Source organism: Leptinotarsa decemlineata, unplaced genomic scaffold, assembly GCF_025532065.1.
Source record: "Leptinotarsa decemlineata unplaced genomic scaffold, Ldec_3_MD MMD2_P_RNA_scaffold_12, whole genome shotgun sequence".
NCBI classification, from domain to species: Eukaryota; Metazoa; Arthropoda; class Insecta; order Coleoptera; family Chrysomelidae; genus Leptinotarsa; species Leptinotarsa decemlineata.
This window is the reverse complement of record NW_027412526.1, coordinates 10,884,736-10,911,590: the sequence shown is the minus strand read 5'-3', so window position 1 is coordinate 10,911,590 and position 26,855 is coordinate 10,884,736. Positions and strand designations below refer to the sequence as shown.

At 35.1% G+C, this 26,855-nt stretch overlaps 2 protein-coding genes across 4 annotated transcripts in view; both read left to right on the top strand.

The window, feature by feature from the left end:
* Positions 1-26,855, top strand: part of Nca (neurocalcin homolog) — a 363,981-nt gene that overhangs the window by 182,301 nt on the left and 154,825 nt on the right. The gene's annotated exons all lie outside the window — the stretch shown is intronic.
* LOC111513019 (neuronal calcium sensor 2) overlaps positions 1-26,855 on the top strand; it is a 242,850-nt gene that overhangs the window by 182,137 nt on the left and 33,858 nt on the right. For all 3 annotated transcript variants that reach the window (XM_074174036.1, XM_074174030.1, XM_074174039.1), the window contains exon 3: positions 15,741-15,884. In XM_074174036.1, coding sequence (XP_074030137.1) covers positions 15,741-15,884 — 144 coding nt within the window. The remainder of the gene's footprint in view (positions 1-15,740; positions 15,885-26,855) is intronic.

The following is a 26,855-nucleotide window of genomic DNA, read 5'->3' as shown; positions in this document are numbered from 1 at the left end:
CTGACAGCAGTTCAAAAGTTTTATTCATATGATTTTTTTTCTATAATAGTAGCATGTTATTAGGGGAGAATTCTGTATAAACACATGGCACTATGAACAATATTCAAAATCATCAATTAGGCAATTAGTCTAATCAACAAGTTCAAAAACATGAAAAATAGAGGTGAAGGTCCTAAAAATATGAGCGATAGCTCATTCGATTCGGAATCACCTCTGGAAAAATGTTTTTGAAGGATTTTGGTACAGGTAAAAAATTGCAATTGTTATTAACAAAATAAGATTAAAAATATGGTATTTAGTTTTTCGTTAATAACTCAAAAAATATTAATATCAAAGCAATTTTGAATGAATGAATCGAGTCTAGTAGAAAAAAAGTTTTATCACCATTTTTCAAAAAGTTATTCAATTCTTAACTAACAAATTTTTTCCCAATCTCGGTTGGCATAAATAATGGTATAAAAGGTATAAATAATTGGCCTATAAATTTCAAACTTCGTGGAGCCCTTTTGATATATATATATATATATATATATATATATATATATATATATATATATATATATATATATATATATATGCTTGTGCAGTTGGTTAGTTCCTCGTCCACTAGATGGAGTGACATTTTTGATGTTCGCTCCAACTTCGGAAGAGGAATGAAATACTCTGAAAGAATTCCGATTTTCAATTGTGGAATATCATTGACTTTAGGTCGATGATGGTCACTATCTTGCACTGATGAGTGGCTAATAAGCCCGAAACCGGTCTGCAAGTGTGCCCGTTACATAATTGAAGGTCGACTCTTTCAGTTGTATTGCTAATTGCATATGCAGGACATTTTCTGTGAATATTCCTGCACTGACGCCTGTCTGATATAATCCAACGCCCTTCGTGGTATTAGCCAGGGGAGTAGTTGTTTTCTGATAGGCGTCAGTCCATTAAACCTACTGTGTAGGTATATAGAGACTGGCTTGAACGTTTGAAGTTCCATTTGCTTTAGAGAAAAATTATTTTCAAGCTTTCACTTGAGTTGTGAATTGTAGGCTACCTTACCAAAATAATAACAATAATTATAACTCTGCTGATTTTTTTCAGGTTTATTCTAATTCGGTTGATTAAAATTCGCATATGACAGTTTCAGAATTGTACCTAATTTACATTCAAACAATCAAACATTAGATATGCATCGCTGTCAATTTCAACAATTTGATTTCACTTTCACTTGCCTTAGTGGCTTACCAATCTTTCATTAATATTCGTTGGAATGCAAACTTCAATGACCCACATCTAAATACCACGACGGGGTCTCTATTGAAATCACGACATAAATGTTGGCTAATATATAGATCTATACTTGTATCATTTTTGTCACAGGTCAAATCGATGTGCCATGAATTGATAATACTAGGATAGTTTTCCTCGCTGCAGTATTTTAGAATTCATAAATGAATATCGAAATCAAAATTAGTATACTACAGGGTGTTTTCCAACTACGCACAGAACGGTAAAATCACCTAAAACCTGGCCATAAATGAAATTTGTCAACTTCAATTGTCACAGGTGATAATGGACATCTCGTTACGTGTGCATGTCTATTTCTGACATGAGAGCAGTTGAAACCTAGCGGTTGCTCACTACGCATGTGTTACCCCTTTAATCTCATTTATTTGCTTATTTATTAATTTATAATTTGTGCTATATTGGTGAAAAAAATTGCTATCGATATTGTTGGTCAATGTATGTACTACATTTTAAGATACATAAGTTTCATTTAATAGGCTTCATTGTCGAATATAGAGTGTAAAATCATTTTTATAAAAAACATTTTTTTCGTCATTTTTCAGCAATTGTGGATATTTCAAACATGTGCAACTAATTTCAACAAAATAATACTTACGTGTTATGACACTTCAAAGTTTCTAGAATAAGTTTATGAAGCAAAATCATTTACACGTATTCACATTTCATGGAATTTTTCTGTTGAAATTTACGCAAAATTATAGTTTTAAGTGATATTTTATCAATTTTTACAGATTGTGGACCTTCTGTTATATCTATGACAAGAAAATATACGAGTTTGTTAGAGCAAGTCCACAGCGACTGCTTGACAGAAAGCTCCAGGATTCGGAACAAAAATTGGTTGAAATAACAAAGTGCCCTCCGGAAAAAAATTGATGAACTTCAAAAAGTTTTCAAGACTTTTATAGTGGTATATATACGTAAATGGCTTGCTTGTAATAGTACAGAAAGTCGTTTTTTAGAAAAAGACCACGAATGGCTTAACGGTGAGATTTTACTACATACTACATGGTAAAGTCTACAAGAGTCGTGTAACCGACAAAAAACCAAATTCTAAAAGATTTTAAAGACAAGTTGGTACTAGTATTACTCGTGGATATTCCTAAGTTTGGGTATAGCAATACTAATGACGGTAACACTTCACGAAGATTCTTCCAGAACGCTGAAAAAGCAGCTTCAATAACGGGCATCGACATAGAGTTAATAAAAAGATTCAAAACAATACTGGAGGTTTTGTCATCTGGCTTTGAAAAAAACTTAGATAAATTTTCAGGCTTCGCCAAGAGTACAGCAGAAATATACATAAATTTATACTCTTGGCAACATGTCGCCTACAGTACACAAAATATTGGCCCACTCATCAAGCGTTATAGCTCATGTCGTGTTACCCATTGGACAATTATCGGAAGAAGCTGCGGAAGCTCAAAATAAACACTTCCGACAGTACAGAGTTTTTCTAGAAAGTTTTCCAGAAGAGAGTGCAATGAAGAAATACTTTTGTTTACTTCGGATCCAAATCTCAGTAGCATGAGGCGAAAACAAAACAAACCAAAGCAACCATTCAGTGCTGAGGCTAAGCAGTTTTTTAAATTGGTTGACAGCCTTCCTCAGGAATAATATTCGTTCAAACTTATGTGAAATATGTTGACTATGCTAATAAGGTCCACATTTTTTTGTAATTTTATTTATTTGTAATAATGTTATTCTTTGCCTTTGTTTCGTTTTATGTCTTATGCAATAAACCTTTTTTTCAATACCAAAAAATATTTTATTTTATCTTCATTATTGATTTGCCTTTTTTTATTAAGAATATCACAATATGTCAATTTCTATCCATAACATTTAAAAAAAGTGAGAAAATATTTTTGGCCACGTTTTAGGTGCTTTTACCGCTCTGTGCTACGGTAAAAACTCAAGAGGGTGATGCATCGTTTCTGAGAGACAAGTCGTTGAAGTTTTATTGTATTGAAATTATCAGGTCCAGTGACATCCCAATGGGAACCATAGCCAATAATATTAAGATAAAATTACGCCAATGCCTTGTTTTTGATAGTTACTTACTTCTTCAGATCAAGCAATTGAAAATTCAATTTCAATTTATTCAGTGTAGTGTACATTTGTCAACTCTTTTAAATTATTATCAGCGAAGAATACCAGTAAGAGACAAGAGCATCTAGGCATGAAATGCCTGTACTATGACCCAATCTCAACTGCTTTCTTCATATAATTGTACAATAAATGTTGATTACAATGAGTGTTTCAAAGTAAACAGACAGAAAGAAAGCGAGGAAACAGATCATCAAATATTTCGAGATGGCTCATTATACATTTTTGTATGTCTTGCTTTTATTTAATAATTTATTCTTGATTTCAGTTCAACTGGAAGGGCATTGTATAATTTAGGTGCGAAAGAAAAGAACGATCTTTAAGTAATTGTTTTTTTTTTGAAAAGTTGTGAATAGATATTTTGCAGTAGATTTTGATCTGGTTATTCTATTGTTATGATTTTTAAAAGTATTATTTAAAAAAAAATATCTTTTTGAGGGACTGATATTCGTAGAGCTCACGACATTTCATTACATTCACCTCTTTGTATAATGAAATAGTGGAATAAGTCCATTTTTTTCTGAAAATCAATTTCAGTAACATATTCTGAGCAGTTTCAAGATTTTGGAAGGTAGTTTTTAATGTTCCACCCCAAGCTGTTATGATTCGGCTAGTGCGTAATATAGATAACATCATAAGTGTTTTATTCGTAAGAATATCTCTCAAATAATATAATTTTTGAAATAATATTCGAATTTTTTGGTAATTTACGTAACGTTTTGGTCTCCAGGAATTTCTTAGTGTCTAAGGTTTTCGAGGAAAAAATCCACTTTACTCATCTTAAGAACTATCCATGGACAAGCCAAAAATAACAAACGAAGTATTCGACCTTGAAGTGGGTGAGCAAAATGTCCACCTTCTGATGATATACATGACTACAATCGATTTTTCATTGATTTTCTGACCAGTTGAAAATGCCTAGAGTATTCCTTATGACATATCAATTGTCGATTATTCGATTCATCAAGTCATTCAAATCAACTAGATGGGATGAAAAGCTAACAAACAGATAGCACTACCAGTAATGAATCCATATGTTTTTTAGTTAAACTTAACCTTCAAAAGACACATGTGTGAATTTCGCAGCTATCGGACTTTTGGTTTGTGGGAAAGAACATTTTGAGTGAAGCAACATTTGTTTTGAAGAAAATATATGAAAAGGTGCGTCGTGAGTTAATAAAGCATTGCTTTTTGGCGAAAAAAATTACTATTGAAGCCAAGGTTTGGCTTGATAAACATTATTCGGTCTTTGCACCAGAAAAATCAACCGTTGAAAAGTGGTCTGCTGACTTTCAACGTGGTGAAACAAGCACCGAGGTCGATGAAGGCAGTGGACGCCCCTATGAGGCTGTTACCGACGACAAAATCATGAATACCCACAAAAAAATTTTGGATGACAAAGTGAAGTTGATCGAGATAGCTGAGGCTCTAGAGATATTAAAAGGACGTATTGGACATATCGTGCATGATTATTTGTGTATGCGAAAGCTCTGTTCAAAGTGGGTGCTGCGCGAGCTTACGATCAACCAAAAACAACAACGAATTGATGATTCTGAGCAATGTTTGATGCTGTTCCACATGGCTCCACCATTCCACACCAGAATCAAAACGTTCGCCATCTGGCGAAGGTTAAAGTATCAGTATTTTGGGATGCGCATGGTATAATATTCATTCTTGAAAAGGGAAAAACAATCATCAGCGACTATAACATAGCGTTATTGAAGCGATTGAAGGACGAAATTGCGGAAAAACAGCCTTAATTGAAGAAAAAGAAAGTGCTATTTCATCAAGACAATGTCCCGTGTCACAAATAAACGAAAACGATGGCAAAATTGCATGAAAGGGGCTTCGAATTGCTTTCGCTTCCACCGTATTATTCAGATCTGGACCCCAGTGACTTTTTCCTACCTCAAAAAATGCTCGCTAGAAAAAAAATCAACGCTGATGAAGAGGTAATCGTCGAAACTGAGGCCTATTTTGAGGCTTAAGACAAATCGTACTATGAGTATAATATCGCCTTAATCTTTGTACCGCTCTCGGATGCAACTATATTGAATAATGAAATTGAATTTTATTAAAAAAAAATTCTATATTAGCCTACAAAATTTTCAGCCTAACTGTTAGTAAAAGATTTTTATAAACCTCAGACCTCATAAATAAAAATCTAGAGGATACATATCAGGACTGCGAGTTTGCCAATTTGTAGGTCCTGTTCGTTCTTTCCTTGTTTTTTTTACAAAAGAGAAAACATCACAGAGCTGCTCCGTCAGCTGTTTACAGGCGTGGGTGGATTGCTATGATTTTTGCAAACCAAAATATAATCAGGGCGCTACTAATTTTTTATGAGATCTCATCTAGAGGAGATTGGAAACCGAAAGCGGAGAGTAGATAGAACTGAAATAAACTAGAGACGCCTATTTTCATGCTATTTAATAAAGGTGAAGGTTGAGTGTTACAGTAATCATTCTGTAATTATTGTAAAATATACAATTATGACTATTGAACTTCCTCAGGCCTACTTGATACTCAACTCGCTAATGCAAGTACTTATATTATATAGTGAAGATTGCGTAACCAGGGTTAAAGTTAATAATTTTTTTTGGGTCATATATTTGTAAGTTATGTTCATCTCAAAAAGACTTGATCGTAGTCGGATTGAGCAAAATGGAGTTAACATTACCCGATTTTCTCAGAAAATGCAGTTTAACTTCGAATTCCTTATCCCGCTTGTCTAATAATGGAAAGAATCATCGCATCCGTGATTACTCATGACAACAATGGAGAACGTAGCATCAACAGTTATAACATTAGATCACTGATATATTCTATAGACAAATCCCTTGCGCTTAATGGGTTGAAAGATATTGGCAACACCTGTTTCATGAACAATGTAATTCAATGTTTATCTAACACAATATGGTTACTGGGATATTCAAAAGAGGATGAATACATGGAAGTATTTTTAGTATGGAGACTGCTTTAATGAAAGCTTTCGCAGAAGTTATCAAGGAATTGTGGTGAGAAGATTCATCTGATAAAATAGTAAACACAGTCTCCTCAGAAAGTCATATCGAGAGATTCACCTCTCGATTCATGAGTTAGCCCACCAAGGCGCTCTTCACATAACAAAGAACTTGCCAGTTGAGATGGCCGCAATGTTTGGGTTTTCTCACAAGTGGGAAAACTATAGATGAAAATGAAAAATCGATGTGTTTTAGGGTGCAAGGAAAGGAGAAAATGCACGTATTTTAGTCCCCGTATTTTAGTAATTCGTTTAAAAAGATTATTTTCAACAAGAAAGTTTAATGTTGCCATTGAATTGTGATCTCTTGTTTTTTCAGTGTTACTATTTTCATTCGGGTAGTTTGGTACTGTCCTAACGTTTCGCCAGCACGAGTGACTGGCTCCTTCAGAGGTTTATTCATCTTGATGATTCACCGATGACTGGTAATTTTTAGTTCATAGGTTGTATTTATGTTGACTCAGGTAGTCCGCCTCTCTCGTTGATGCGTTGCTATTGGCCGAAGTGTTATTACCTGTTGATGAAGTAACATTGCATTTCGCTGTTGCCTTTTCAGCATCTCTTAGTATGGTATTCCAAATCCGGATAAGCGTTACCACCTTCTCTTTTCTGTTGCAATTTTCCATATGTTTATGGATTTCTATGGCTTCCCGTACAAGCCTACTGTGGTATCCATGATCGAGGCAAGAAGGATCACATCCTCAAACAGTATCGTGTGATCTCCTTCACTTAGTGCGTGCTCTGCTACTGCCGATTTGTCTATTTGACCTAATCTACAGTTTCTCCGATGTTTATTCAGCCTTGTACCCATGGATCTTTTGGTGGTACCGATATAAACTTTTCTGCAGGTGCGTGGTATACCCCCGCAGCTGATAGTGGATCTTTTCTGTCTTTCACAGATCTAAGGCTTTGTTGTATTTTCCTGGTAGGCTTGAACACTGTTTTTATTTTATGCTTCCCTGAATTTTTTCGTTTCAGTCTGTAACCCTAGGGATGTACGGTAGAAATGCACATTCCACCGTTTGAGTTTCCTCCCTATTTTGACTTATGGAAGTCTTCAGTTTCATGGACATGTTGATCTCGGTTACACTGTATCTATTCGATTTTAAAGCCACTTGAAGATGCTCCAATTCTCCTTGTAGGTGTTCCGGTTCACATAATCTATGGGCACGTTTCGTCAGGTTGTTGATAATTCCCCGCTTTTGACTTACATAGTTATTCGAAAGTACATGCAGATGTGTCTGTCCGTATGTTTTCAGTACACCATATTTGTCAGTCGTGTGCCACGCCTTTCGACGAGTACATCTAGAACATCTATCGGTTGTTCCTCTTCAGTCTCCATGTTGAACTTAATGCTAAGGTGTTGAGCATTTATGTGGTCTAGAACTAGGTTCAGTCTGTCCCTCCCCTGCCTCCAGATGACGAAGGTGTCATCCACGTATCGTAGCCAAACTGTTGGTTTGAAATCGAAAGCTTCGATTCCCTCTTTCTCAAATTTCACCATGAAGAAGTTGGCTATCACCGGGCTGGGTAGACTTCCCATCGCTATGCCGTCTAATTGCTCATAGAAATCTCCTTTCCATTGGAAGTAATTTCCTGTGAGGCAGGCCTTGAAGACTATGACAATATCACTAGGAAACAGGTTGGCTATCTCTCTCAAAGAATCTTCCAGTGGGACGTTGGCGAACAAGAACACAATGTTGAAACTGACCAGAATATCAGTTGGCTCCAAGGTTCTTAAGTATTCTTAATTTTTCCCAAGAAGTCTGTCGAATCATTGACATACGAGGTTGTTTTTCTTTCTTCCTGAGCCTTAACCAATTTATTATTCCTCTGATAAATTGAAATTCATTAAAGAAGTAAGTAATACAAATCATGAAATTATGAAACCACAAAAATTCATTGGCGCCCCGAGGTGATTTTATTGATTCCAGAGATGCATTTGCTTTTTCAGCTGCAGGAAAACCCGGAAAAACCAGCATCACCACATCATCTGAAGATTTCGATCTGCCAATGTCTTTTCTTTCATATAACATAATGTAGGGTGTCTCCAGAGGCTCCAATAAATTCAAAACATCAGCAAAACACTTCGTGACACGACAATCTTTAAACTTAAACCAGTCCGTTTCATCTTTGACCAATGCGTAATAATGACCTGATTCAACGCTAGAACCACAGTGAACAATAACAGCATGAATGTTTGTTTGAAGGTGATTGACAATGAATTTCACTAGTTCGTACTTCCATTGTTTACTATATAAAATGATTTGAAATCCCTGAAAATAACAATTATATTAAGCAAAATAAACCTGAAATAAAATAATAGTGAAATAAAATACGAGTAAAAATGAAACAATTGAATAAATAAAAATAAAGAAATGAGAAAAGACAATAAAAAATAAAAAGTGGAGAGATTCCAAGTCACGTTAGTTCACGACGTTTCGATTGTTAGTATCTACCATCGTCTTTGGGTGATGACTGGACTGATTTCTCCGAAAGATGACTATTTATAGGTCGTTCGAGTACTTTCACTTATCCCCGCTTTCCATTTTCCGCTTCACTGGTTCCGTGGGAGATGACCGTTTGGCGGGAGTTGGCCATTTTTCGCTTGATGATAGGTTTCCATATGTTGCATATTTCTACGCTGGCTTGGCTGAATACAATGTTGGACAACATGTATGCGGCTTCCTTGAATTTTCTCCTTAGCCAATGTTCCTCTCTGTGCAAGATCTCAGCTTGGACCACTTGATGTTGTGTTGATGGGTCCAAACATGGTCTGCTATTCCTGATTTGCTGGTTTCCCCTCGCTGTGTGTGTTTCTTGTGCTCGGCAATGCGAACATTCAATGGCCTCTTAGTTTTAGCAAATATAGGATTTTCCGCACTCACAGGGTATCCGGTAAATGCAATTCTTGGAATCGCAGTCCGCGTTTGGTGGCCTAGTTTTCGTGAGGCTGCTACGGATAGTGTTACTGGATCTGAAGCAGGTTCTGATGTTGTACTTGGAACCAATTCTTCTTATCCTCTCCGATAATCCTCTGATGTAGGGAAGTGCAAGTACTGGTTGTGACGGCTTCTCTTCCTTGCGAGGCTCCTGCTGTCTTTTAGTTAAAGTTTTTTCTACCATCGCTTTGGAGTAGCCATTCCGTTGAAGATCATTTTTGATGATGTCTAGTTCCTTCTCGAGACCTTCCTTCATATTACAGAGCTCAAAAGCACGGTCTATTAGAGTCTATTAGACTCATACGGGACAGTATCTGAACCACGAATCCAACCACCATCAATCGACTAAAAGAGGAATCATCAATACTCTATTAAACCGTGCTTTTGGGCACTGTAATACGAAGGAAGGTCTCGAAAAGGAACTAGACATCATCAAAAATGATCTTCAACGGAATGGCTACTCCAAAGCGATGGTAGAAAAGACTTCAACTAAAAGACAGCAGGAGCCTCGCAAAGAAGAGAAGCCGTCACAACCAGTGCTTGCACTTCCCTACATCAGAGGATTATCGGAGAGGATAAGAAGAACGTCCTGAACTAACGTGACTTGGAATCTCTCCACTTTTTATTTTTTATTTTCTTTTTTGATTTCTTTATTTTTATTTATTCAATTGTTCTATTTTTACTAGTATTTTATTTCATTATTATTTTATTTCAGGTTTATTTTGCTTAATATAATTGTTATTTTCAGCTATTTATTTTTAATTCTACTTTTTTAGTTGTTTCAGGGATTTCAAATTATTTTGTATAGTAGACAATGGAAGTCCGAACTAGTGAAATTCAACAGCATGAATATTATAATAGTGGTCTGCTAGATTGAAATTTCATCTATTTCGAACTTTCGTAAGAGTTCTGTGCATCCGTCAGAGGTTGAGTCATGTTTGAAGATCATCAGTGTCATTATTAGATTGACTGGTGCCGCAGTTATACTTGTTTTCTTATAATAGTTAGTTAGTTTGGCGCATATTTGGCAATACAGTTGATCATCACCCGTTAAAAGTTCCATTTTCAGATGATTTGACAATAAGCTTTGCACGGACTGGTTATCAGTCTTATTAGGAAACGCTAGTTGAAGTTCCAGAAAATCACATACGTTTTTGCTACCTCTTGAACATTTACTACAAAGTAAACAAGTGAGGATTTTTCCAGCAAAAGATCTACAAACACAAGACGAGATAGACTGTACGGAATCATTCGATCCAGAGCGGTCAGGAGTATTGATTCTGCTATTTGTTTGTTCACGAAGAGTATTCAACAAGAACCCCAATAATTCGGAGCAATCTCTCATTGTCCTAACGAGTATCTGATGGACTTCAACTAAATAATTTATGTTTTTTTATACTCGTTTTTCATTCATTGAAGTGTTTGCCTTTTTTGTGGGGGAAAATAAATTTTTTATCGGCCTTTTTCATATTTTTCAGATTGTGGAAGGTGAAAACAGCCAAAAAGGCCGTTAAAAAATCTAATGCATGTTATTCAAAAAATAAATGAAAAAATTTCCTTTGAATAACTGAATGGGGATTTCATTAGCAATGGTTGATGTAATAGTTTGTTGTAAATTAATTATATCCTAATGATGCACCGTTTGGAACCTTTGGTGTAGCAATGAATATTACTGGAGTTCATTCCCAATACCAAACTCAACACGTGTTCCGATCACCAAGTGATCATCTTCAAGAGGAATATCAAACTCTTGATCATTCCCTTGAAGATGATCAAACTTTTGATCTTCCTCTTGAAGATGATCACTTGGTGATCGAAGCACGTGTTGGGAATAAACTCCAGTAATATTAATTATGTCCTCTTCACTTATTGGTATATAGTTATGTATTAATCAACTGAATACAATGATACAATGTTTATTTATTATTTGTCACTGTGTTTTATAAAAATATAAAGAAGTATTTTAATTATTATTATTGAATAATCTTCACTAGTATAGACAGATTCATAAACCCATCAACACCATCAACTATGAAACGACTTCTACGCTTTTAAACGAAAAAAATTAGGAAATGTTTTATTGACATAACTGAACTTTTGTTTTCCAAGTTTTTAGGCGTACGTTCCTTTAGAAAAGTTTCTCAAAACTCAAGGGTCTGGAGTACAAATACTGTTTTTCTCTTCCCCGAGATTAGAGTTATATCCCTATAGTTGGTGATTTACTAGCGACCAAACAATCTTTGAGCGTACAAATCTTCTCACTTTCATTTCTATTTCATTTGTGTTTGAAATATTTAAAACTATATTGTTATTGTTCACAAAATCATTGAAAACTAATTAAATCTGTGTAGGTGAATAATCATAGATATCGGACATCACACCTATTTGAAAGCCTTCATAATTTTGTTGGCAGTTGAAAATCCACATTGTACGGTGAGGGGACTATTTGGAGATTTGAATATTAGAAAGTCTGGAGTATCGAATGTTTTAAAAGATACAAAAAACTAGTCTCGTCCTTGAAGGAACTGAATTCTGCGAGAATATGATGGATGGACGAAAATAATAGAAATAACCATTTCATCTTCAACGTTCTATTTTTAGACTCTTTTATTTTAAAGAGTATGTTAATCGGCAAAACACCCGTTAATATTTCTGATGAAAGTTGAGATTGGATGCAAGGATACTGAACCCAGCATTTTCAAGATATTCAAATAACCGATCAAACAAATCTGTTTAAGGTGCTTTCAGTTAAATCCACAACTTCTGTTAGAGATGAGATCAAATGAGAGATTTATTAGATACGATTAATGTGAAATAAAAGTAAATAAACAGATGTTTCATATAATGGCTTTATTTTTGTTTCATGGATCTCTCAAAACCATAATTCAACGGCATTCGATATACTATGGTTATTCTACGGGAATGGAAGGTTTTGGCTTCCCACCTTCTCCATGCAATGTCTTTAAACATACCAATTTGAGTCAAAACAGCCCTATTCCTAGGCTTAGCAGTAGTTTCAATGAATACTGCCCGGAGATGGAAATTTCTTGTATGTCTTCATCTCACTTTGAAACTAATACCAAACAAATTTTTCACATCTAATCTATACCTGTAATAAAATTTAAGAATATCTATAATGTAAGGTTTTCTCTTTGTTTTTGTAAACATCTTCGTATCACTCATAGTTTCGGAGATCCTCACCATTGGGATCTCCGAAACTATGAGTGATACGAAGATGATTAAATTGGGCCAAAGTTGCGCATTTACCTGACTAATAATATGCCGTTGAGAAAGTTTTGAAATTTCGATAATATCCGAAGATATCCGGAATAAACAGATATTCCGGAAATGGTTTTTATTTCTTTTGGCTTTATTTTTTGAAGGATTCGAAAATAAATTGCACTTCCAAGTTTTCCCTTTTTTCCTGCTACATAATAATGTTTTCAGATTTGCTATCCGACGTTTCGTCTTCCGGCCATCATTATCAACTTTATTTTTTCTTATGGGCGCTACATTGGATTCTTTCTGTTTTGAATAGAACCAGATTTAACCTTTTCAATGATGTATCATAAGTTAGCATTCATTTTCGAAAAATTGGAGATATTGAAAAAATTAATTCTAATCATAATAGGCTTTGCCTTTGATGTTTCTAAATTTGACTTTCAATGTGTTACACTCAATGACATTTTGTTATTGTACAAATTTTTGGCGAAAAATGGCTTTCACGAATGAAGAAAAAAGAGATATGATACAAATTTATTACAAATACGATAGAAACAGTGTTAGGATATCGAAATGTATTCAAACTTGTATCCCGAAAGAGGACAATCTCATCGAACTTTGTTCAAGCTATTGGATCAAAATCTCACCGAGTTTGGTTCTTTGAAAAGCCGAGGAAAAAATACGGAGACAGAATCAGCAATCAAAATTTGATAAATGAGGTGTGTATATTGTAAATTAGACATTGGGTCCTTTTCAATGAAAATAAAACTTTATACAAATAACAATAATTAACAAAAGTAAATCACAGCAAATGCTCAAAATGCTGGCATTGTTCATGATAACACAACTGTGCCCTTCTTCAAATATTATTCACCGCACGATTAATTTCCCTCCTCCCCAATCTTCCGAACGCGCTGTGTTGAAGGTCCTGAATATTTTGATATTCCCTCTGACCATAAACTCTATTTTTCAGTGTACCACATAACAATGTCTCCATAACACTTAAGTCTGGAGACCTTGCTGGCCACCTCACCGGCCCATTATTCCCTATCTATTTATCACCAAATCTTTCAGTCAGGTAATTAGATACCAGATGTTATTATAGTTAGTCTTCAAAAGTCGACATTAAAAACTGGTAATAGGTTTCTACATTGAGAATTCCGTCAAATAAATGAGGACCCAAAATTCTATCTTTGTAAATTCCTGCCCATACGTTAATACTGAATCGCACTTGAGGTCGAATTTCTCGATCTGACTGGGGTTGTTTATGCTCCAAATGTGTTCGTTATTTCGGTTGAAAATCCCACAATTCGTAAAAGTGCTTTCATCTGTCCAAATTACATTTTCCAGGAAAACAGAAAAAGCAGGTCTTCTTTTTAGCCAATTACATAAAAATTTTAATCGCCTTTCGGGATCACATGAATGCAATTTTTGATGACATTTTAAAACGCTTATTTTGAGATGCCTCCAAGCACTTGTATGACAAATATTCATTTCGGAGGAAATTTGACGTGTAGATTTCCCCGGATTCATGTTTATCTGCAAATTATTAATTTTTATTGAAAAAGACACAATGCTTAACTTACCTCATACATACCTCATTTATCAAATTTTTTTTAGTTTCCTGGTCCATTCTATCTACGTATTTTTTCCTCGGCTTTTCAAAGAACCAAACTTGGTGAGATTTTGATCCAATAACTTGAACATAGTTCGATGTGGTTGTCATCTTTCCGGATACAAGTTCAAATATATTTCCGATGTCCTAACACTCTTTCTATCGTAATTGTAATACATTTGTATCATATTTCTTTTCTTCATTCGTGAAAGCCATTTTCGCCATAAACTTGTACAATAACAAAATGTCATTGAGTGTAACAAGTTGAAAGTCAAATTTAGAAACATCAAAGTCAAAGCCTATTATGAAAGAATTAATTTTTTCAATATCTCCAATTTTTCGAAAAAGAATCATAACTTATGATACATCTTTGAAAAGGTTAAACCTGGTTCTATTCAAAACAAAAAGAATCCAATGTAGCGCCTATGAGAAAAAATGATGTTGACGATGGTGGCCGGAAGACGATACGTCGGATAGCAAATCTGAAAACACCATTATGTAGCAGGGAAACAGCGGCAATGTGGAAGTGCAATTTATTTTCGAATCCTTCGAAAAACAAAGTCAGAAAAAATAAAAACCATTTTTCGAAATTTCTGTTTTTTCCGGATATCTCCGGATATACTCGGAATTTCAGAACTTTTTCAACGGCATATTGTTAGTCAGGTAAATGCGCAACTATGCCCCAATTTAACCATCTTCGTATCTCTCATAATTTCTGAGATCCCAATGGTAAGGATCGAATTTGAAACACCTTTTGTGAATCAGTGGATACTGTTTCGGGTTTATACCTATATGTATCTCAAATCTGAATAAATAAATCATACAAGTAATGTGGGAAACATCAGAAGAAAGTAAGAAATCAATTAATTTCAAAATGAACTCTCAGCAAATATGATCATGCCAAGAAGTAACTTTCAGACACAAACTCGTAACAACTACTTTCATATAAACATTGAATACATGAAAAAAAACTCTCAAAACAACTACTTCTAGATGAACATTGAATTACGAAATATGGATAACACTTATTCCTTTGTAGTTTGTACATTCGTTATAGAATTGAATCAGAGATCATTCACAGTATTGCTACACAACATAGTATATGACAAAGGAAAAATTTCACCTCCATGGAACTCGGACATCGATGTTTCGGAATAACATACATGCAATGGAAAAAGTTTCAGTCACAAACTTTCTAAATAGTGTTTTCTGACATAATTTTCTCTCTTCCTTTTTTTTTGAAGTTTCCCACATTTTTTGTTGTGTAAACCTCAACGTTCCCAAAAATCAACCTATCCTGCAAAATCTGTTTGAAATGTGTTTTTCCGTTAACCAGCTGTCGCTCTCAACTCTTAAAAGTCGACAACTCTCAAAAGTCGAAACTTGTGCGAGCTGAGGATTAACGAGGTCTTATCTTTTAATGTGTGATTCCTAAAAGTATACCCCGTTCAATTCACACTGTAATTTTTTTTTATTTACTGAAGTTAGGAATTAATGAACCAAAATATTTTTCTTACATACGTTTCTTTTTTTACAGCAAGACTGTCCCAATGGTCGTCTCACTCCCGCCAAATTCGTAGACATGTACAAGATGTTCTTCCCATCAGGTAACGCAGAAGAATTCTGTGACCACGTATTTAGGACTTTCGATATGGATAAAAATGGCTACATAGATTTTAAGGTAAATATATTTTCATCATTTGCGAATTCGTTTATATTTGTATAACATATTCGAAGATCCTCTGTAACCAGACATGGTTCATTACCAAAAACTAACATATTTGAAAATTGAGCTGAGAGAATAGAGATATGAATATACAGAATGTCTCAGAATTTCATTAAATACCGATGATTTCCGTTTTTTGTAAGGCTAGTTTAGTAATCCAATTTTTTTTTGTGAAGAAAGGTTGGTTGGGTAACAGGATCAATTTAAAAAAAACAATTGTTTTTTGCCGACGTTTCGAATTCAATCAAATTCTTCTTCAGGGCTCTGTAACAAATAATTTTCATAAACATACCTTCCACAACACTTATACGATTATTATCGTTTCAATTTCACAAGAAATAATGAGTTCTTAATTAATTTACTCACCGAAAAGTAGTTTCTTCGTGTTAATAATATTACTATTTTATCTGACCACTGTGGCCAATAAATAAAAATAAAATGTATGTTAAATAATGATAAATCAATACTGAGAAAAAGATTTATCACCAAAAACGGTTTACAAAATTGGAATATTGATTGGAATATTTTTTATGAGCTGAGTTCAATTGAGGATATGACAGTGAAAAGATGTTCATATGATGACTTTATTTTAAATTCGAAAAAAAAAGTTAGAGACAGTTGGAGACATATCAATAGAGATGGTAGCAAACATCGTGAAAGTAAGTTCACTGCAAATGATTTCAATACATATTTTGTTAACGTAGGTGTGAGAATATCTGAGGATCTGTCACCCTCAAATTCCCGTTATATTCCTCTATCAATAACGGACAAACCAAATACACCAATATCCTTTTTTATGGAACAGTGAAGTTGCTGGGGCAATATCTGATCTGAAAAACTCAAACTCGTTTGATGCATACGAACTTAATAGTAGAATTGTCAAAGAAACGGCTTCGTATCTAATTGAACCGCTTGGAATACTCTTTAACGGGTGTATTGAAAAAGTATATTTCCATGTGAATTCAAGGTGAGCTGAGTTGTCCCAATCTTTAAGAAAGGCAGTGAGGATGCAATTGAAAATTACCGGCCAATATCGATCGTTTCAATTTTCGGCAAATAATTCATCCAAAAAAATAGGATTTGTTAGTATTTTCATAACTCCAAGCTATTCAACACTAATCAATAAGGATATAGGAAATCATCCTCCACAATAAGTGCGGTAAAGAAAGTAATCAAAAACATAATAACTTGCTTTGAAAAAGGAGAACACACTATTGCTGCTTTATGTGATCTAAAAAAAGCATTCGATTGCGTCTCCCATTCTATTCTACTGAAAAAATGAGATGACTATGACATAAGGGGAACCCACCTGTCTCTTTTTTCTTCATATCTGACAAACAGATACCAATATGTATCAATTGACTCGAACAATGTGGAGTTCCCTAAGGCTCGGTTCTGGGGCCTCTTTTATTCATAATCTATATAAATGATCTCTTTCCTTCATGTCACCTCATAATTGTTTTGCTTTCACCGTTGATGCTACTCTTACGACATCCGGAAAAATCAAGGGTAATTTGGTGCGCGATATAAATCAAATTAAAAAAAAATGCTGACATATGGTTCAAAAGAAATAATCTAATGTTGAACGAAAATAAAACTCAACACATCATTTTTACATCAAACACTTCTTGGGTTGAAGGACACAGTGTTAAACTCTTAGGCATACATCTAGATGATAATTGGAACTGGTTAGAGCACATCGAACAACTCAGCATTAATCTATCGAAATACATATTTCTTCTTCGGAAATTGAAAGATATAATCTCTCAACAGGCGCTATTGTCAGTTTACTCTCTTTTTTCCATTCTCACATTTCATATGGAACAATTCTCTGGGGAAATAGTACTAACGCAAATAGGATATTTATGTTACAAGAAAAGGCCGTGGGGATATTATCTGGGGCTGGTTTATTAGACTCCTGTAGACCTCATTTCCTTTCGTTGAAAATAATGACAGTACCTTCTTTTTAGCTATATCAACTTTTGATAGATATTCATAAAAATGAATCAACATCATGAGACTAGAGGATGTGATTTGTTGAGGGCCGGTAGATTCAGACTGAAAAGTCAAGTAGAAACTCTATAGATGTCAACTTATACAATATTCTACCTCCCCATGTCAAAAAGTTAAATCAATACTTGTTCAAAAAGAATCTGAAATATCTATTGATTTCAAATTGTGTTTATTTTACTGACGAATATATAGCTGTCTTATCCAGAGAAACACAAATAAACGGCTAAACAGTATAATATTCATTCTTGAGTAATAATGTATGTGTGTATATGTAACTTATCTTATTTCTATCTAAAAGATCAATAAATGAAAATTAAAATTAAAAAAATTTAAAACATTGCAACAACCAAGTTTCCGAGACAACATCAACACAAAACGACAGGAAACAGACAAATGGCTTTATCTGTGATTCTGATAAGGTGGAGTTCGTTTTTTAATCAATGACAGAAAGAAAAAGAATGAAAAAAACGGTAAATTATCAAATTGAAATATGCAGTATTGATGCCATCGACATCTCTTCTTATGTTAACACTATCGCATTTGAGAATATGTATCATTTCGCTCAAAAGTCTTTTGGATGACTATGGTTGAACAACTTGAATAGTTGAATGATCAAAATAAAAAATGTGTCCATATTCTTTTTTATGTTCAACAAAGGCTGTGGGGTTTTTTATATTTAGTGCCTAAGAGTCTCTCATGTGTTCTGAAACTCGTGTTTCAAGATATCGTTCGGTTTGACCAACATATCATTTATGACAGCTTCCACAGTTCAATTTGTACACTATATTGGATTGGATTTTTTGTGGGGTTTTTGTTTTTTGTTTCGAGGAACTATGCTTGGGAAGTTTGCAGCTCTTGATATTTGCAAACACAATAATTGTATTTGTATCTCATCATTATGTAAAAGATTGAATCGCCATGATTGGCTCGCTATCCGCCTTTTCTATGCAAATTTTTCCAACTCGCACTTTTTTATTGAATTTCGTGGCATGCTGAAACCCAACGAGTTTGCATGTTTATAACTTCCATCGATTTTTCTGTAACGAGCGTACCGGGAATCTGAATATTTAAGAAAAGCTGTTAAACTTCCAGACTGAAATGTATTTAAAGTTTCTGTAGATTCGTAGTCCATGTGATTTGATTTTAAATTGTTTTTTTTCATTTTTCAAAAAGTTGAAATGCTTCAGAGAGACATATTAATCAGTTTCTTTTAGGAATACATACATTCTAATTCCCAACTCGATATGTATTACTGTTGTATTCATTTTGTATATTGTTTTTCATCTTCGCTGGTCTTGATACTTTTTTATCTCTCATCATCTCTAGAGTAAACAACTGAATGTTGAGGTGAATGAGGTGAATGTTCAAATTTCACGGGATATGTACATTCGATTTGCAATATTTTTATGTTGGTACACTCGTTTCGAACATAGATTCACAATTTTAGCTCTTCAGCATGTTCAGTTTGTTGGTGAGAGTTATAAGTGTTTTGCGTGTTCAGCGATTTTCTGCTATCAAAAAAATTGATCAGAGAATCTGATCCCACGCCGTGTGGTAAGTGATCATTGGGTCCGAGAATCATGATCAAGTGCAGTGTGTCAAGAATGACAGCCTTTTGCATCTGTCCAGCTAAGATTTCTGCCTCATTCCACCAAGGACTCCAATAATCAGAACAACCATCGTAACAGAGTGGTCTGGATAGAGTCTGCGGAGTTCGAAGAGAAAATCTCGATATTTTATCCGTTGCGCCCTTTCTTTTCTGACGATATTCGTCTCGCCAGGAGATGAATACCCCACGACAAATATCGTCTTGCTCTGTGGTCGAGAATGACTACATCAGGCTTATTAACTTGCATGAGCCTAAAGGTGTGGAACGAATAGTTCCAATAAATTCGGCACTTCTCGTTCTCCACAACTGATTCAATATCTCCCGGAGCGTAGGGCAACACCGGTGTTTCATCAATACCGTAAGAGTTCCGTAGATGGTAATATATCCATCACGCGACTGCGGTAGACTGAGGTGTTGAAGACACCATCCTGGCAACCCAAGATAAACCCATCAGTTTCCGACTTCAGCCCACTCGACCTGAGAAAAGCGAACGTCAGGCGCTCTGATAAGCTCAGATCTCCAATGTTATTGAAGAAGACCCCATGCATTGGCTCATCCTTGTGTTTCCACAGAAATGAGGTGATCTCTGCGGCTTTCATCTGAGCTTTTTGCTGACAGCATCTGAGCTTTCGGTGACAGAGTTGCGGTCACCTCGTTCAGGGTCGAAAACTAAACCGAGTTCATCAGCTGCTCGGGCAGATGCCGTATAGATAAATGCTCCAATTTCTGCTATCTCATGATCCAGGACCATGCAGAGAAGGGGATCCGAACTCCTGACGACTTTACAGGCAATATCTAGTACCATTCTGTCATGCAGACACTTCTAACTCAAAAGTCCACGGCCTCCCTGTTGTAGGGGAAAGTACAACCATGGAACGGACGATTTGGGATGCAAACTCCTATAGAGATGCATCATTTTTCGGTAGTCGAGTAGAGTAGAGTAAGATTGGAACAGCAAGCATATTTGTTGCAGCAACTTTGTTCTTCCCCGACAGTTCCAATGACCAGATCTGTCGAAGTTTGTGCTGATACTTGCCGCGAAAAGACTTTTTCACTGCTGTTACCTCTTGTGAGTGGCGTTGTTCCATCCCGAGGTAAGTATACGTCTCTCCGGCATCCAGATAGTGTAGGATGCTTCCATCTATGAGCTGCACATCCTCTCCGTAGTCCCCGCGTCGTCCTCTTTTAAGATGGACCATTGCACATTTGTCTATCCCGAATTTCATACCGATAGCATGCGTGTACTCTTCCACCACCCTCAAGGACTGATGGAGATCTTCCTCCCCAGAGGCATAAAGTTTAAGATCATCCATATAAAACAGATGGGTGGCCTTTGTTTCTCCGGTTTCCGGGGGTGCCACAGTTATACTAATCCAGTCATTTAAGCTTAAATTAGGTAAGAATCCCGGAATTCGAGATACCCAGCTGTAAGTCTGTAAATACTTGTATATTGACACCCTAAAAGTTGTCTCAAAACCTACATATGGTAGGGTGTAAGCAACTATTAAATTTCAAGGTCAAAGGTCACAAAAATCGGTTTTTTGTGCTTTTTTTGGAAATATATCATTTCCTATGGGTTTTTTGCTATTTGTATTTATTATCAATATTGTAGAATACAAAATTCTCTACAAATTTTGTTTAAAATAGTTTTTTATACGGTGAACCGTTTTCGAGATAGAGGGTGGAGACCGCGCGGTCACAGCATCGCTTCAGGTCAACCGGTGCCTCCGGTCGAAAACGCGCCATATATAGTTGATGAACTATCGATAAATCAATGATTATAAATATTTTTCAATTTTTATTAACTATTATATTATATTTTATCATTTCCTCCATGCATTAAATCTATATCTATTCAATAATACTGATAACCGTTTACTAAAATTAAAAAATAATTGAGAGAAAAACTTAAATCATAATATAGTTACATTCCCATTTACACTAATGACATTTTAAATAGAAAATAATTTAGTGCCTCTTTGAAATCTGTAAATTTTAAAATTCTTCCACTACTATAGAGCAGCAGAGAAGACCTGCTGCACTTTCAAAAACGTATGAAGTTTGTTTCGATTAAACAATGGTTGTATCAGTTACTCAAGAAAAATTCTTATCAAATCGAAATAATAAAGATTAATATGTTAATTGAAAAATTACAAGCTGCAAATATTACTACTAAACAAGCCAGAGATGATGCGGATGTTCTTATTGTTGAAACTGCAATTGAAGAATCAAAGTCTAAAAAAAACTGCAGTTATAATAGGACAAGATATTGATTTACTTGTCATTTTAATTGGGCGTACACTGTCTTACGAACAATAAATTTTCTTTAAAATGTTAGGAAAGGTAATGTAAAAACGGAAGTAAGTTTTAATAATTATCCTCATTCTAAAAAACATATTTTATTTCTGCACGCATTAAGTGGCTGTGACACAACTTCTGCGCTTTTTAAAAAGGGAAAGAAATCATTTTCAAAAGTTTTTGAGAAACTGACAAATTTGGATGAACTAGCTGCAGCATTTGAGGAAGAAAATTGTTCGGTCCAGAGATTATTAGAGAGTGGAACTCAAACCTTATTGGCAGCCTATAATGCTCCGAAATCTGTGAAAAGTCTCGATCATCTTCGTTATATGCATTACGTCAAGTCTGCAAAACTTAATAAACCTGTGCAGCTTTCAAATATTCCACCAAGTGCAGCTGCTCATCAACATTTCAACCGTGTATATTATCAAGTTCAAACTTGGTTAGGACATGATTTGGAACCCCAGGTATGGGGTTGGGCAATGCGAAACGATTTTCTGGAGCCTATCATGACAATTTCACCACCTGCTCCAGAAGATTTGCTAAATACAATTTTCTGCAACTGCAAGAGTGGTTGTGGTTCGCGATGCGGATGCAGGAAAGTGGGCTTGCAATGCTCTTTAGCTTGTGGCCAATGTAATGGGCAAGCTTGTCTCAATGCTCTACCATATCAGAGCGACATTAACGAAGATGGAACCTTTGACCCCGAAATCATGGAAGAACTTGAGACAAATGTCGTTGAAGACGATAATGAAGACCAGTTTGAAATTTACCAGCAGCCAGAAGACGACGATGAAGACGAAGAAGATGATTAAAATTATAAATTGTAGTTTTTGTACCCTTTATTCCATTTCTTTACTTTCAATAAAAATAAATGTATTCAATGATATTTTTTAATAAAAAGATTAATTCATAATTTATTTGTTTTTTTTTTCATCATGTAAGAAGTTATAAATATTAATTAGGTTAAAATTCAAATATAATTTCTATATTTTCATTAACAATTCTGCAAATTCATGGGCAGGTAAGTGTTGTTAAATAAATTAATACTGAATAAAAAGTGGATAAGTTAGGAAAAAAATGATAAAATATAATATAATAGTTAATAAAAATTGACAAATATTGATAATCATTGATTTATCGATAGTTCATCAACTATATATGGCGCGTTTTCGACCGGAGGCACCGGTTGACCTGAAGTGATGCTGTGACCGCGTGCTCTCCGCCCTCTATCTCGTAAACGGTCCACCGTATAAAAAATTTTGTTAAACAAAATTTGTAGAGAATTTTGTATTCTACAATATTGATAATAAATACAAATAGCAAAAAACCCATAGGAAATGAGATAATTCCAAAAAAAGCGCGAAAAACCGATTTTTGTGACCTTTGACCTTGAAATTTAATAGTTGCTTACACCCTAGCATATGTAGGTTTTGAGACAACTTTTAGGGTGTCAATATACAAGTATTTACAGACTTACAGCTGGGTATCTCGAATTCCGAGGTGAACTTACTATAATGACTGGACTATACCCTCTAGTATTTCTGAGCGCAACGGATAATGGCAAGAGTGAGATGCAGATTATTATTAAAGGATCGATCTTCTGGAAAAATAATGTGTGTGTCTAGGGACGCCCGACAAAAGTGGTAACTTAAATTAATCTAAGTTGAATTATTCAATATTGAAATTGTTCAACTTGAGAAAAGCTCTGGTTATTACTTGAATTTTATATTTATTGATATGATAATATGAGGGAAGGTAATTTATTATTGAAATTTTTAATTGATTATTTTGTGTATGTACATATATTATAACTGCCATAAGCCAATTGTTACTTTTGTAGGATTTAATGATACTAATAATGTACATACACCAAATCAGTATCATCATTCTCAAGCCACGTTTCACATAATAAATGAATATTACGTGTTTGCCGGTTGGATTTTTACAATACTGTCAACAGTGTATGTCTGTGGTACACTAAACACTGAACGTCTGTCCGACAAGAGAGGAGGAGCATGCCTTCCGCTGACGTATGTGTGAGAGAAAGGGAAGCCAGACAGACTGGCAACGTTTCGCATTAGGTAACGAAGCGTATCACATAGGAAGTTATTACTCCAAAAGACTGATCAACTGCTTCATTACAGCAGAAAATGTCAGGACCATTCACTGTATATTGTTCCAGGGCTTTTGCTGTATGTAATACAACATGCTGGTCATGTTTCATGTGAATGTGAGGCACTGAATAACAGGAGAAAAGCAATTTACGCACATCCATAAATATGACTAGAAGAATATGACATCCAACAAATGATATAAGGTTGTTGAAACGAGTGTCATGAATATGGGAGGAAAAACGAGATGAACTTATGAAGCCGCAGTGTTTTTCAGAGACTCGAGTAAAATGGGTGATTCATGAGATTTAAATATGTCCATAAAATCTGAATATGTACAAGAACGTGACTTTTCCATTTAGAATCTACCAAAGCAAAGGAAACGTCATTTACAAAACGACTGGTTAAAACATACTTTTTTTTGTTTAATGAAATTGGCCGATACTTTATGAAAATCCATAACGTATTCAAAAAACACTTCATTATGAGAATTTCACTAAGTTTTACAGAAACAGCTGTGTCTTCACTAACTAAAATCTACATATTCAATGCTTTATATATGTTTTTACAATTTGAAGTACCTAAATTTTAGGTACCTGAGTTTCACCTGGCCAGTTAATGAATGAATGAATGAATGAAAGTTTATTGACTACCTTACATTACATAATGTTTGTAGTGAGTCCAAATAATATCTAAAAAGAGTACAACACATAGAGAAACAAAATAAGATAAAATAAAATTTTAAAATATAGTACACTACTACTAGCTATTGTAAAGTGTCGCAGTGGCGAGTGCATTCCATAGAAATACACTAGCGATGTCGAAAATGCTCCATGAAATCACTGACAGAATAAAAACAATTAGTTAGTAAAAATTCTTTTAAGCGCTTCTTGAATTTATTGTTTGATAGGATTTTGTATTCCTGCGGTAACAGGTTGTAAAGATTATAATTTAGAGAGTTTTTCTGTGATTTAGTTAAGCGAAAACGATCAGTACGAATATTGCCTGCAGCTCTGGTATAATGATTGTGAATATCGGATTGTTTGCGCAGACACATTCGATTTTTGTGGATCTCGAGCAGAACCGAGAAAATGAATAATGAAGACAAAGGCAATATGCGTAATTGGGCAAAAAGGAGCTGGCAGTGATCACGAAAACTCACATTGGCAAGTATCCTGATTGCTTTTTTTTGAAGTCGGAAAATATCTACAGCACTAGAGGCGTTCCCCCAGAGTACAATCCCATAAGTAATGACAGAGTGAAATAATGAAAAATATACATTTTTGAGTGTTGGAAAACTTGTAATTGGCTTCAGTTGACGAAGCAAAAAAATTGAGCTGGCCAATTTACCTCGTAGGTCATCCGTATGATTTTGCCAAGATAATTTACTATCTATGTTTATGCCTAACAATTTCACACTTTTATCACTCGACATAGTACTAGACAAACAAAAGGTGAGATTCTTTGTTTTTTCATTATTCAGTTTTGGTTTATTTAATGAAAACCACGTTTCAGCACTTGAGAGTGAAATTTTTACAGACTGTTGCAAATCCGGCAAGGTGTCACCTGAAAAGATGAGCGTAGTATCGTCAGCAAATAAAACTGACTTATAGGGATGTAAAAAATTAGGTAGATCATTGATGTAAATGATGAACAATAGAGGGCCGAGGACTGAGCCCTGGGGCACTCCATGTTTGATAGGTTTATAATTAGATGTACAGCTGTTATATGTGACAGCTTGTAAACGATTTGTTAAATATGAGGCAATGAGCGATAAAGCTACACCTCTTATTCCATAGAACTGCAGCTTATCCAGAAGAATAGAGTGAGAGATGCAATCAAATGCCTTAGATAGGTCGCAGAGTGTAATGGCGGTTATCTTGCCCTCCTCAAGGCCCTCGACCACATCACTCACTACCTTGAGAACAGCTTGCGATGTTGATCTCTCTCTTCTGAATCCGAATTGTGAGTGGGTAAAAAACCTGTTTTGTTCAAAATAGTTGTATAGACGCTGTTTCAGGAGAGTCTCGATTATTTTACTGAAGATAGAGATGATAGTTATTGGTCGATAATTATTCGTATCCGAAAGGTTCCCTTTTTTATGAAGAGGTAAGACTTTTGATATTTTGAAAGCATCCGGGTAGATACCGGACAAGAAAATCAGATTTATGAAGGAGGTGATATGCTTTACAATTATATCAGCTACTTCCTTGATGACGAAGCTGTTCAGTTCGTAAGAATAATGTTAAATGTAACCGGTGATTTTTCAAGAGGTATAATATTTTATTATCAAAATAACACAAGTTTGAAAAAATTGATGAAATCTTTATTGAAATCGATAGAACGATAAATATAATTTAATGTTTGAAGATGATTTCATGCAAATGTTGTCCGCGGCCCATGCGCAAGGTCCAATTTTGGCACACTCTCTCTAACATATCGACCGCTTTTTCATGTATAAATGCTTCAATATTGGCTTTCAGAGCGTCAGTCGTTGGCTGGTTTATCCCTGTAGATGTGAGCCTTAACGTGACTCCACAAGAAATAATCCAAAGGCGTTAAATCACACGATCTAGGCGGCCAATTGACGGGCTCCAAACGTGAGATAAACTGTTCACCGAAGGCGGCCCTTAATTCATCAATTGTTTCGCGTGCCGTGTGGCATGTGGCACCGTCTTGTTGAAACCACATGTCAGACATGTCCAATTCTTCCATTTTGGGCAACAAAAAGTCGTCAATCATCACACGGTAGCGCTCGCCATTCACAGTAGCGTTCCGGCCATTGTCGCCTTTGAAAAAGTGTAAAAAACTTGAGGACTGCAATAATGACTATCATAAGAACATGGAAGGTAATATTTTTGAGGAATGGTTTGAAAACACATTGATCCCAAA